A 14,714-nucleotide genomic window follows, 5' to 3' on the forward strand; every position below is an offset into this window, starting at 1 on the left:
AACAGACATCCTTGAAATCCCAGTTCAGCTTCTGTTTAGTTTTTCTGTTGCCTGGAGTTGCAGACACTTTTATTTTTGGACCCTGAAGTTTATGAGGGGTTTCAGTCCTAACAGTGATTATCTCAGCACTAATCTCAGGCCAAAACCTCCCTGGACTCCACAGATAAGGTGTTCCTCATCCTCTGATTAAGCACAATTGGAGAATATCTAATAGACTGACCAGTTCAGCTTCTGTTTAGTTTTTCTGTTGCCTGGAGTTGCAGACACTTTTATTTTTGGACCCTGAAGTTTATGAGGGGTTTCAGTCCTAACAGTGATTATCTCAGCACTAATCTCAGGCCAAAACCTCCCTGGACTCCACAGATAAGGTGTTCCTCATCCTCTGATTAAGCACAATTGGAGAATATCTAATAGACTGAACAAAAAAACCCCACAACACTGCTGTTGCTCTCCTTTCTGACTGTTCAGTGGTCATGGCACTTCTTTAAGAAGCAAAGATTTCCCTTTTCTGCTAGAGGAAATTCAAAATCACATCTCTCCCTTGCCAGGGGAGAAACTTGGCCTTCATACTATAGGAGGGAGAGAGCTCCTCACCCGTCCTGTTCTAAAGTTATTCCATTTAGCGTAAAATCATTAAAGATTCATTAGAGCGCAGAGAGAGCACAAACGTGACCCGGCAGTCAGGTGGTCAGAGAATCCTGTGTCTGCCTTCAGGGCTGAGTTTCTATTTTTTCTCTTGCCAATTGAGTATAAACCAAGAACACCTTGGGAAATGCAGCCAGTGAGATACAGGAAAATAACTATGTAAGTTATTCATGCTGGAAGAAAAGTAAGAAAGATGTATCCCACCGACAAAGAGAACAGTGAAAGAATGAAATCCTTTTCTTAACTAAACATGAACTGCTGCAAGATGTTCCAACTTTTACTCCCGTTCCCCATTGCAAGACTTTGAAATAATAGTCCACCTTCTTCTCTGGAAATGTCTAGGAACAGGTGAATCCAAGCGGCCCCAATTAAGGACACATGCTGTTGTCATGCTGTCAACCAGTGACCGTCAATGCCTTCATGGCTGACAGTGAAAATGTCACCATGTAAGCATGGTACTTCTGAAGACAGGAGAGGAGATGAGAGAATATCCACAAAGCAAACAGGCTTGGGTGGAGAACGCCGTGAAACCAAGCATGGAGCCATGAGCCCCGCATGCAGATCAGAGAGAACAAACCGATCCTTTCCAATCTCATCCTGAAATGGCCACATTCCTTCACATGCCACTTGCATCCAGTCAGGCACGTTCACATCATGACACCCAGATGCCAAAGAACACTACATGCAAAATAAGTTGAAATTATCTCTTCAGGCAAGTCTCCTGCCATCCTGGAATCGCCATCACCATAGGAAAAGCTCTGACATCCAGTGAAACCAGACAGGTCTTAGAGACTCAAAGGTAGCAATGCAAGTGACAGAGTGGTGGGCTGACCATCAAAAAAGGGTGGACATCCCTTCTGAGCCCTGCTCTCTTCTGGGAACACACAAAAATGCTAGGCAGAGAAGAACATCAGAATCAGCACAAGGTGGCCACCATGCAGTTTTGGTTGGTCATTTAGCATGCTGCATGAAACACCCACAAGAGATGCAAATGTCTTGGCAGACATTTGGTTTTAAGAACAAAGAGCCAAAATGGCATGCAGGTACCTCTCCAGGCTGATAAAGACATGAAGGACTCCCACCCACAACAAAGCAAGTGAGGATGGGATGAACAAGAACTTTATTCCAGATTAAGTGCAAAGACACTCTGTGAAAAATATTAACCGTCTGGAGCAAGTCAATTATATATACACAGAACTTGCAGATAAGTGTATATATAAGGAAACCAATCATGGTTTACCACTGACTCCCTTAATGCTGGGGGCACTTTTTCAGCCTTTTCCATTGTCTCAGATCTCTCTTTTTCCAAGCGCTCTCAAGCCCAGCTTATTTCACAGTGATCTCCCTATAATTTACCAAAGGAACGATGATGAGTTGGAGCCATGTTTTAGAGCAGTTTGGTGGACAGCAAAAGACAGAAGAGAAAAAAGCAAACCTGGAAGGTGAAACAGTGAAATACCTGTGGTTGCCAGTGCTGTCAAGGTCTGACCACCTTGCCCATCAATTACACCATGGAGCTGGACAGTGTAATTAGTGGCAGCTTTGAGGTTGGTGACTACATAGCGCCGGGAGGCCCCTGGCACTGTGTGCACCAGGGAGTCCAAAGGGAAGTCAGAGTTTCTGACTTCTAGAATAAAATGGTCAAAGGCATTGTCCCGTGCTTCCCACGTGAGTGACATGCTGTCTGAGGTAGCATTTGATACAGTGAGTTTGCTAAGGAGAGGTTCCTCTACTACAGGAAGAAAAACAAATGGAAATGTATTGCAATTATTAAAACCCAAAGCAACAAAATAAAATAATAAAGAAGTTTGAGTTCATATGAGCCACAGGTCACAAAAATCATCTAGCTTTGCGTTTCTCAATGTTTTCCATACCACAACCCCTGCAGTCACCCTGCCCATGATTCAGTGAGGATATTCACAATCTGCTGACGGTAGAAACTGCAACTGTATTATACGACCACTGAAATTTTATATTCTGCTTAATGTCATTGACCACGTTAATATATTGCTATGACAGATTATTATGACAACTTTTCCTAAGATCATGTCAGCAGGCAAAATTTGGTAGAGATATTAAATGATCACAACGTGAGCTATTATCTACCTACTATGAGAATGCAATTTCTGCTTCCATAGTCTACTCCTCTCCTTCCACTTTCATACTGTAATTGGCTAGAGCACATCGAACATTTGACTTACTTGTCTTTTCTCAAAAAACTGCCAACTGTAAAGCAGTTGTGTGAGATGCACAATGTGCCAACACTTAAATGCCTACCTATTTCATTCACCAACATCAAGTCAAATGGATTCTTTCAATCTCTCATCTCATGTAAACTGAATTCTGAAGCTGAATTCAAGGAATGCATCTGCCTTGTAGGAATCTGCTGTCACAGACTGAAAAGTGCCTGAAATCTATTTAGAGAATCAGGAAAAAAATGTATCTAGAAATCGTCCTATCTGAGAGAAATAACGTCTCCTCTATGCTGTATGACAGATGCAAACACATGTTGCAAGGTTAACATAATGAATCATCTCCCACTTGGTTCTTGGGAAATTTGTTTTGCTTCTCATCTGTGTCAGAGGTTGCCCCAGCCTTAATGTTTGAACAAGAGCAAACTTATTATGTGAAGGAAATCACAACACAATGTGATTGACTGACTTTGCTGGATGGGATGGTGGATTAACATTCACAGTTCAAAATGTCTCCGGCAGGTCTTCCTTAGAAGTGTCAAACAATGAGGTAGAGGATTTGGCAATGGGTAGACTGATGGGGTAGCTGAGGGCAGGGAAAGGGGCACAACCTGTAAGGAAGATTTAGAAGAAAGGAGAGTTAGCATTGAGGTAGGTTTTATATACCTGTTGTAGCTGCAGCACTTATTGCCTGTGTGCGGAAACCATGAGAGATCCCATAGAGGTAGACAATAAAATCAGTGCTGGGGGAAAGCCCTGAGATATGAGCAGTTCTTGAATTGCCTGAGATGTTGAACTCCATGGGCTCCAGTAACCTGTTAGAATCAATAATTTCAATAGTAAAGGCGTCGAAGTCCCCATTGGTGGTTGTCCAAGAAAGGTTGAAGCTTTCAGGAGTAATGTCGGAAACAGTTAGCTCACCAACTTCTGGGTGCACTCCTGAGGAGGGAAACAACATTGGTCAGAAGGGGACAGCCCTGTACCGCCTCCTGCTCAGAAATGCCGTGCTTCTCCCTGCTCATGCTGGCAGCGCTCCAAGCTGCCATTGGAGAAAAGGGCTTGAGTAAAAGCTTGCTATAAGCAGACAGATACTAAGGGGAAGAAATCAAATGGAAGCATCTCAAAATGTTAAATAGGAAAAAAAAAAGAAGAAAAAAAAGAAAAACAAGCTTTAAAGCTATGGCTATTTCCCTTTACCTCCAGGAGCAGCCATGTGTCTTTGAGGTCTGAGCATGAAAGCAGATGCAAAAGAACTTTTCTGAATGCCTCTGGGGCATTTGGAAAAGTCAGCTTCCAGTTTTAGAAGAAGCTAAAACTAGAGCTATTGCTTTATCCAAAGGAAAAGGTTGTGGGTTTTTTTGCTTTTTTACTTTCCCTTTCAGCTTAAGCTTATGAAAGCTGGCATGTAATTTTGGAGCTGGAGCCAAAATGCAAAGCAGTGATAGCTGCCTTGGGATTTCTTCCTCTCTGTAGACATCCCTGATGTGTTAAAGGAAGGCTCAGAAAATTCTGACAATTGGAAGTCCCCAGAAGGGAAAATTTTGAAAAGCCGGGTGCTGAGCATGACCCAGAAAGGGAAGGGAAAACCTCAGCAGGGCATCTTCTGTTGTTTTCATTAAGTTAATAAAAAGAGAGCACATTGCATATTTAGGCAGGACACCCATGATGTCTGTTTTCTTGTTTGTCCCTGTACAGTCTCCTTTGTCTAGCCACATTTGTCTATTTTCAATAGGCAATCTGCTACCAGCTCACACTCAGGACTCTCAAAGCACAGGACTTCTAGCCTGCAGCAGGACACAGCCCAAGGCAAGTGCCTTGTGCCAGACACACTTCTACCTAAGCCAGGCTGCTTAAAGCATTATTGAAACCAGCAAGCTCTACTGCGTTTAATGTTTTAATTCTGTTTAGTTCTTATGTGTACTTTTGTCCCCTTCTGTGCTGGGTAATATGTGCTTGGGGAAATCAAATATGAGCAAGCTCTGACCATCTCACAATCACAGGAGGTTGCAAAGGTCTGTAAGGAAGCCCAGAGGCAGCAGAGACTGTCTACAAGAAATTATCTGAAAGAGCCACCGGTGCTCCTTTATTGCCAATTAATTCATCCTCTGTTCATTACCAACGATCATAATACCTGGAATAATCAGTGAGCCATACAGGATAGACATAAGTATATATTTACCTCTCATAGTCAAAGCTCACGATAAGCTCTCATTTAAAACTGCCGTCTTTGACAAGATCAGCCAGAAAATTATTTTTGTGGCTCTTGATTAGTTTCATGCAACCTTCTGATAATGTGGGGCTTACCTTCCTTCTTTCAGGTCAGTTTATGCCAGGGTAGTTCTGCCAAATTTGGTCTTCTTGCATTATACTTTTTTCAGACCAATCAGACTGTTTAATACCCTTATGTGGCTTAGTATATGATACTTGGTAGGAATCCACTTGTGTTCTTTTCTTTATGAGAACATATAGAAGGTGTCTGTCCTTGCCCTGGAGACAGATGCACACGCTATGCTCCTGAGTTTGTATTTACACAGAAGCTGGTGCATAATTTCACGGGTAGCTTCTGAAGTGTAAAAACTAAACATACTCTCGGGCTTTGATTATCTGGGCAATAAAGAACAGATTTTTATAATTTTACAAGGCAACCTGGGCTTTCCCGAGCATGTACAACAGCCAGCTGGGTTTTGCTGTTAGTGTCAACCAGCAAAAAGCAAGTAAAGGGAACAAAACAAGCCATTCTGAGTTGGGGGGAAAAAAGCATTCCTAAAAGCAAAGGGCTCCATGGGGGCACTGAGACTCTTATTGGAAAGTCTGATCATGAGACATTTCCATGCCAGAGATGTTCAGCCAAGCTTTAATGAGTTCAGCACACCCCATGCAAAGTCGACCAAGTGAGCAAGCTTTGCTGAGCAGTCGCAATAGCTCTGGCTCACATCCCTGTCTGCAAAGAAAGTGAGCCATGGGACTGGATGAGTGACTTGAAAAGATACCTGTCATGGTTTCAACAGAAAGGGGTTTGGTCCTGTAGCCTTGAATCACACCATGAAGTGTGATGTTATAAGGTGTGTTGGCCTTGAGGCCTGTAACATTCATAAAGCGCAGTCCACCTGGGACTGTGATATTCCAGGTTTCTTCGGGATTGTCAGACTCCTGCACCTGAATGATAAAGTTCTCATAGGCCCCATCAGCTGCTGTCCAGGTGAGCTGGAAACCATCCCAGCCAGTCTCTGATACTGACAATTTTCCAAGCTCAGGTTCTTCCTCTGAATAAGGACAGAGAGTCAATCAGTTACTCAGATTACAGACTAGCGGTGATGACATATTATTTAACGATGTTCCATGTTAATTAATTTCGCTTGTAATCAGTGACACGGAGATGCACTCACACACGCACATTTACATTCTCAGCTGCCCCAGATAACTTGTAAAGTCTCTTCAGAGACATGGCAAAACAGAACAGTAAGAAAAGAACTGTAATAATAGATAACAACCCATTAATGCTAAAAGACTGCTTACAGAAAGCAACTTATAGACCATCTTAGAGCTGCAAGAGTTTTGGCAATATTAATTACAACTCCCTATGAGACAAGTAAGTATTACTATAACCACTTTACCGCACTATTAACAACTCGGTGTTTGCCATTAAGAAGTGACTGTGAATACTGCAATAGTGCCTGTTGTAAGGGTAGGAAGGTACTGAGTTTAGAGTAGTTGGGATTCAGATGTTTATGCTTTTAATTGCGTCCACATGAAGGATGCTATTTATTCTTCTAAACTATTTCTAATCCAAAACAATAAAGAAGGGGAAAATTCCTCCACCTCTGCATGTCTTCAGTTTAATGGATTTGTCTTCCTTATATTACATTATTCTGTCCACAAAACCTTCCTGGGGGCAGAGAAGCTTGGATTTTCAGAGTTACTGATATTAATTTAAAATTGAAATCTGCATTCACAGAAACCAACATTCTCATAAGCCACCACAGGGGTGGCCTAGGAAGTTGGGACCATCAGAGCTAACTCTCCAACGCTGTTAAATTTGAAAGTTTAGGTAATTTTCTCAGCAAGAATAGAAAGTCCTCTGTTACAGAGGAAATACAACTGATTCCTTAAAATTAGCAGTCATATGGGAAAATGACAAAGTAATACCTGTTTTTCTACATGGAAAATCTTGCTATATGATCCATCATTGGCCTATGGACTGCGGTGACTTTCTAGAGCTTTTCTTATTTACTTGCATTGTCGACACATAAGCATTATAATAAGAACAGAGTCTAGCTGAATAATCCCAATATGCACAACTAAGAATTTAGGACACGATGCATGGAGGGAAATGGATCTGATTTGTCAGTTGTAAACTTCAACTTTAAGCTTTATGCATATTTTAAGACAGAAGGTAAAGAGGCCCTGGAATAAATTAAAATTAGGCTCAGCAACATTACTTATATCATTTTCCCCCCTGCAAAAACAGAGTACTTATTGTATGACTGCTGCATAGCCTTATATAGGTAGCTGGGGTTGTGTTTTCAGAGGTTGAGAACTCATAGATCACAGTCAATTACCTTCAGTGAGATTCACTAATGTATAGTAAATTGCTATTACTCAGAAACACAAAAGTTTTGACTGAGCTTTTCCCATCCTGTTAGAAAGGAAAAGATTGTTTATGAAATAAAACAATGATGTTCAACAAAAAAAATGCATGAATCCAGAGCTGGTTTGCTTTATCAGGAACAGAAACGAGACTCATTGAGGCAAAATATGAATCCTGTTAAAATAGCACTGTTTAGCTGAAAAAGAGAAAGCAGGACAGAAAAGGAACAGGTTGTATCAGAAATAATGATCTTTTAGTAGCAACAGAAACGAATAAACCAAACACATTTCCTTAAAATGAAAATGAAACTAAACCAAAAGTTACAGTAAGGTAGAATCTTCTAAGTAAAAGCTTGATTATAATAAGTAATGCATTAATCATCACAGCTTAAAAGCAATTCAGATTCCTCTGAAGAGTGCTCAGTTTCATTCGCCTCCAAGATGCAGAGTCCCTTTTCCTTCCGTTTGTTTCTCATGCATGTCTGAAACGGAAGCGCACACAACCCCATCATGCTCTCTCTGTCCTTATTCATACAAAATCATGCACCAGCTTGGACTGTTGGAGACCTCTAAAAGCCTCATCCATAAAGCATCCAACATATGACAAAACAATGACAATGTCATGGCAAATGATATCAAGGAATGATGTTTCTTACTTAAAAAAAAAGAGAGAACAAACCATTGAGAGATGGGACTGCTCTAGTCTTGTAGTAGGTGTGAAATAATCTCTATGTTTCTATGTAAATATTTTATCTCATGTTGTGAATTTGGTTTTGAATGATGGACAGGTACAGTCACTAGTCTCCAGCTAGGTTCTCCAGATATGAACTTACGCACTGGTACTTTGATCATTATTGAACTGAGCCCTGTGGCTATAAGTCTGTTTCCTCATGAAATTCATGTAATAGGGATAAGAGATGGAAGTTTTCAGAAAGGTATACTCCCAATGTGTTACAATCTTTTTTTTCTCTGACATCACCAGTTCCATGCCAATGTTGCAAACTGCAACCTCCTTGCGATCTTTCTTGTGTTGAACCACAATCCACATAAATACCTGTAGCATCTTGCTATTTTCATGTGCCTTGTAAATAGCAGATGCATCAATGTCTCTCTTTGCATGCAATTTGAAAAGAGAGAATTGATGCTACATCACCTTAAAAGCTGCATGGGGCATTGTCCATGCTGCACCACTCAAGGCTCTCATTCCATAGCAATAAGAGTTCTATCCCGTGCAAAAGGAAGAAAGAAAAAAAAAAACAACACTAGGAGGAAAGGCATCACACACAAGGCCTAGCATTTCTGCAGTAGAACAGCAGTATGAAAATGAAGTTCTGTATTTCAAAGCAGAAAAGGAACATATGGCTAATGAATCCATAGAAAATACCTGTAGCAGCTAGGGCTTCCAGGGACCAAGAGAGCTGACCTTGAGTGCTTCCATGGAGGTTAATCTGGTATTGTGTGCCAGCTGTGAGATTGGTAATTTCTGTTTCTCGATGGTTTCCCGGCAAAAAGATTTCCTGTGTTCTGCTTAAACTGGACAGGTCTTTCAGAGTGATAAAGAACTGATCAAATACCTCATCGTGTGCTGCCCAAGACAGAGTGAAACTACTGAAAGTCCTGTGTGTTATATTAAGGTCATGAAGAGCACCAGTGGCTTCTGAGATGGGAAGGTCAGTGGGCACCAAAAGCAGAGCATGAGAATCAGTGCTGGGATTTGTTAAATAACTTAGCTCTGTAGGTGCAGGACTAGTAGGATTAAATGACGTTTCATTGTTTGATTCTTCAGATGTTGTGACTAGATGTGCTAAACAGAGGTAAATTACAAGTTACAATTTCCTGATAATAAACCCCCAAATATACCAAAAGACAGCTAACATCTACAAAACAGTTTATGTGCTTTGCATTAAAGAGCTCTAAGAACAGAGGAAACAGATGGGTACTTCTTTTTTGGAGACTGAATCCAGATCAAAAGCAAAGGTAGCATCACCAAGAACAACATGGTTCTCACACAAGCACACTAACTAGCAGGTCCAGAGCAACAATCTTAAAACAGACATGAGCTGAAATGCTTCCAGCAGAGAAATGGGCACATCCTCAGTTGATGTAAATCAGTACACTTTGACTACCTCCAAAGAACTTCGCTAATTTACATGGGTGAGGATTTGAACCCTAAGTCTGTCAAACATGCCTTTTATCTTTACTACAGTACGTCTGTTATTGCTTCTGATACAAACCATAAGTGGATTGCATGCCAAACATCGTAAACATATCCAAAATCAGCCACAGCAGAAGCATGCTAAATCTCATCCTATCCAATCAAAAACAAGCTTGGAGGAGTTATCCATCTGGATACATGCAGAATTTTCAAAAAAGGTGTGGGGGGGACACACATCCTTACCTAAAAAACAGGACAGAAAGAACTTGAGCAATCTTTCTTTAGAGAGATTCAAAGGAACGGAAGGGAAAAAGACTTGGCCTTCAACATGCTGAATGATCTGTGAATATATCCTGTAGCACAGTCAGATTCTGAAAATCTGAGAACTATGGAGATCACAGAGAGAATGTGTTTCTGATCACAGCTGCAAGGCAACAGGCAGGTGATTTTTCTGACATGCAGAATTATCTCCTCATTAGTGGAAAACCACATCATTTCACACCTCAATGACTTCCTTGCTTTCATGCTCCACTTGCATTCAATTAAGAGAGAGCAAGTCATCTACCACCATCAATCAGATCAGAACAAATACGTACTCAGGATTCAGTATCTGTCTCCAAATTCACACATGTATCAGAAAAAAAAAGTTTTCAGAGCAGAAAGATCAATTAACATTTTTTTTCAAATAAATGCAGAAATGTTATCTTGAAAATATACTCTCAGGACAAATACAGATGTAAAAACATTGTTTTCTGCTCACCTCCAGGAAGGAGAGAAGCCTGTGAGGCAAACAGTGATTTATATTTACATGTATCATTGATATTCTTGACTTAGGTAAGGGCCTCCTTGAATTACCCCAGCACATATTCTGAACCAGGCCCTACATATGCTGCAACCTGAAGATAGCCATGTTGTCATCACACCAGCATACCTGCAATGGTAACCACCAGCATAATTCCCTCTTTCTCAGTAAACCAACTGTCAGAACTATTTTCTGACTGCACCAGGGTTACTGAGCTCAGGTAACAAAGCAGGAAGACATGCAGTATGGAACCATCAGCCTTCTGCAAACTCTCAGTTGCTTGTGCACAATTAGATGCCAACCAGATCTTTCTCAGTCTGGGAACAGGCAAAAAACTATGGCATCAAGCAAATGCACTGTACTTGTTCAGCCTTAAGGTTGTCTACTTAACATGCATAGTGGTAGCTGGGCTTTACTGTGGAGTATTTCTGCAGAAAACATACTTAAATAGAGTGAGCAGACCAGTGGGGAGGAAAGGGCAGCAGTACATCACACAAGTACAGCTCCATGCTGTGGATGGTCCCACTGGGAAACTGCCATGCACCCTGAACTGGAAACTGAGGACAAAACATCCAAAAACACAAGGGAAAAAAGAAAAAAAACCCCAAGGCATTACACTCCTGATACACTGAGGATCCCTGCGAAAACCCTGTGTAATATTAGTCAAAACTGGCTTCTCATATTCCGTCGTTTTACTTGACAACCCCTATGACATTTCTCCCAGATTTCTGCCAGTTATAGTATAACCACACAAGCACTTGGTTACTCTAATCTAAATGGGAAATTAACAGTTCAACTGTATTATACAAAAACCGAGGGACCAACCACCTAAATGGCATTTTAATTCAGAATTTATTTGTCACAAGTGGATTAATTTTATTGGGCCAACTTTAACAACTGCATGGGAGGTTGCCATGTACAGATTGTCTCATGGAGCATATGTAATTATATCTAGTTACATTACCTCTGACTTTTTTTCAGACCTAGTTCTGAATATTACCTTAGGTTTAATGACTTGACTCCAACAAATGAATTTGTGGACGAGAAAGAGTGGTAGAAAGATACCACAGACAGTATCAGTGTTCATTGTTTAGCAGGTAGAATACTGTAACAGATAATGGAAAATTTGGAAAACAATCAAACTGTAGGATAACAAGACCAATGGAGTTCAAACACTTGACTTCACAACTAGGGGAAGAGATGGGGAGAAGAGAAAGAGAGTTCTGGGAGCCCTAAGTGGGTGGATGACAGCCAGATATAATGATTCATGGTGGCAAGATGAATGAATAGTAGATGCCAAAGAGCTGAAGCTATGTAGAAGGGAAACTGGATGGACAACAAACATACGCTCTTTCTCAGACTGGAATACTTCTCAATATCATTCTCTTAGTAAAATCTTCAGGCTGAATATGGCCTAAATATGTCTACACTGCTGTTGCTGGCCTTTTGAGGAATTCCACTGTAATGCTTCACTAGCGATTTCACTAAAAAGAATGTTAATGTCCTGCCAGGATATTTCCCCAGTTACTTGGGATGGAGCAAAGAGTGTTCTGTATTATTTCTTGCTTCTGTCTTTTGGATTCTGTATTATTTTCCAAGAAAGGCTATCAGCCAGTTTCACTGCAGAGTCTCTCATCAGCTTAAGCATGCTTGTAAGACATGATGGTCTACCATGGTATTTGCATTCTTTTCAGACCCCTTTGGCTAAATGGCTTTCCCCTCTCTCAACCAGCTGATTAAACTAGGCTTTCAGCACCTCTGAATTTCATAAAGAAAACTTGCAGTGTATCACAAGCCAGAAGTACTACAGTAGCTACCACTAAATATCCTCATACTGAAGTCAGGTTCCAGGTACTCTTAGCAGAGGAATTAGCTGAAGAAATGGACAATCTTTACTGGCAAATTTAGTTTCCCAGTGGTCAGCACTGTAGTTTCCCACTGAACTGGCTCACCTAATCATTCTTCCTATTGCTTCTTTGAGTTTGTATAAAAAAGGGTGGCGCAATCTAAGACTAATAGAAGCCAGGAGAGGAAGAGGGACTGACGCACAACACAGACAAGGGTCTTCGGTAAACAGCATAAATCTTCTGAAAAACATTCAACAGAATGGAAAAGTTACTTCCCCAAGCCATGCTCCTATGCGCAACCCACTTCCAGAGGCAAGACAGTATCACATCCATGATTCATCAGCAGTTGCTGCACAATCTGGGTCCTTCAGCAGAGGAATTTGAGGTTGGCGCTTGGTTTCTCTACCGTCCACTCATTTATCTCCACAGGCCTCTCATGCCTGATGTATTACCATCCGTCCTCCTCCAGGACCCACATTGTGCTACGCAGGCAGGGTTCCAGAACCAGAGCAAGAAAGAACAAAGCTGCAGTCTGACTGCTCAGCTTCCTCAGAGCTGGGTTACGTGCTCGCCCTACAGATTAGTTGTTAATCTGATGTAACATTCTCAAGACATGCTGCCAGAAAGGTCCCTCCAACTATTAAAATGGCTCACTTGCTTTGATTTCTGAAGTGGTTCTAAACCAAAACCTTAGTGCGATGCTGGGTGAGACCTCTAACAAATAAGCAGTACCCTAGTTTGTGATACCTTTGTTAATAACAGAAAGGAGGTACCTGTTGTAGCCACAGTTTCCAGAGGAGAAGAGCGCTGTTCTCCAGCCAATCCATACACCTTGATTTTATAGGAAGTGTTAGCTTGGAGGCCGTCAATCACAGCACCTAGGGATTCTCTGGGCAGGAAGGTTTCTGCAGGGGGCCCAACTGCCAATGACACTTCCTTGTACTCCACCACAAAACTACTGTAGACTCCTGTATTTGCATACCATGAGACACTAAAGCTGTGGTCTGTTACCCTCAAGACCACAAGGTTCCTCAGTGCATCCTCCTGCATCCCTGAGGCCTCTGGAGCAAGAAGGCTCCCAGAGCCAGAAAGCTCCTCTGGGTCAAGAGTCATTGCCTGCATTAGGGTTAGGCTATATAGAGCCACAAAGAAACAAACAAGCAAGTACCAACGTGAAATATTCAGTCTTTCCTTTTCAGCAAAACATAATAACATTTAGCAAACTGTTCATTTCAGAATCTTTACCATCCCTTGAATGCAGAATCATGGACGTAAGTTAAAAAAAACTTTGTCACTTGAGCTGCACTTCATCCATATGAAGAGACAGAAGCAACAGAAGGCTGCCATCCTATACTATGGAAGAGTTTGTGACATGTCCTTTGCTAGAGGTTCATGAGCTCATGGTGTTTCAGCTGTCTGTGTGTGGAGAGTTATATACATAAAAAGATAACAGGAAGAATGTGAGAGGGGAGAGGAGACACCAGCAGAAGATCCTCAGCTCTGGGGCTGAAAGAAGCTTTACCCTCAGTGATAGAAAATTCGCTATGCAAACAAATAAAAATCACATGGGAAACTCCTGAGTACCTGCAGGCAGAGAAGCCTGACTGAACCATCAAGAGGTTGGGAAGAATATAAGATGAAAAACTGGCAATCTGGAGAAGCAAAGGAAACTCTGAAAAGAAAAACTCTCAGCCTTTCCACAGTCCCTGGCTCCCTTGTTCAGCAAGCAGTACTGTCTCCTCTACCCACTGGGAAGAGCTAGTCCAGTCCTAGCCATGTTACTGGCATTTTCCACTTCAATCATTCCTCTCTCTCCTTGGTTGCTTCAAGCGCTCTCCCCAGCAGTGCAATGGACCTGAGGTCCTCCATAGCTCTGCAAGAGAGGGTAAAACAACAAGTTTGTTTGGCTTAGCCCGAGGACTTCAGGACCTCCCAAGTACTGGGAACATGGATAAAGAGGACTGACTTGAGGGTGGATGAAAAAGTAAACTGAAGAAGAGACCTCTTGTCTTACACCCCACAGGCTTACAGAGCATTTCTGCCTTCCCATGCTCATGTGTTTGGATTTGTCCATTCCTACGCAGGAGGAAGGTCACAGAGACAGGTTATGTCAACTACTGCTGTTGCTTCTAAGGAGCACACTGCAGAGAACTCTTTGTTTACTGGTTGCTTTGAGTAAAGACTTAAAACAAATACACTGGCCAGATGAACGTATTTATAAAAAAATCCCAAAACCAAACCAGGAAAAAGAAGCCACCTTGTGAGACTTTGGAAGCTGGTGCTGGAAAGACCAGACCGTGAAATTCCACAGCATGTTGTTTCTGCCTTTTCACCGTCTATGCATACTTCTTTTGAGACCACTCAGTCTTCAGACAGATGGGGAAACAGATAACTTTGGAAAAATAGAAGCCTGCTCACTCCTGCCACATAAACCTTCAGCTTCCTTTTGTATGTGTGTGCCTCAAGGCTTCCTAATTTTTCCCTAC

At 41.6% G+C, this 14,714-nt stretch overlaps 1 protein-coding gene across 1 annotated transcript in view; it reads right to left on the minus strand.

The window, feature by feature from the left end:
* The window catches only part of TNC (tenascin C), a 47,806-nt gene that overhangs the window by 21,979 nt on the left and 11,113 nt on the right, over positions 1-14,714 (minus strand). Inside the window, exons 10-11 of the mRNA XM_009574670.1 lie at positions 5,828-6,100; positions 3,504-3,776 (exon numbers count right to left, since the gene is read on the minus strand). Coding sequence (XP_009572965.1) covers positions 3,504-3,776; positions 5,828-6,100 — 546 coding nt within the window. The remainder of the gene's footprint in view (positions 1-3,503; positions 3,777-5,827; positions 6,101-14,714) is intronic.

The sequence above is a fragment of the Fulmarus glacialis genome, unplaced genomic scaffold, assembly GCF_000690835.1.
Source record: "Fulmarus glacialis isolate BGI_N327 unplaced genomic scaffold, ASM69083v1 scaffold8143, whole genome shotgun sequence".
NCBI lineage: Eukaryota > Metazoa > Chordata > Aves > Procellariiformes > Procellariidae > Fulmarus > Fulmarus glacialis.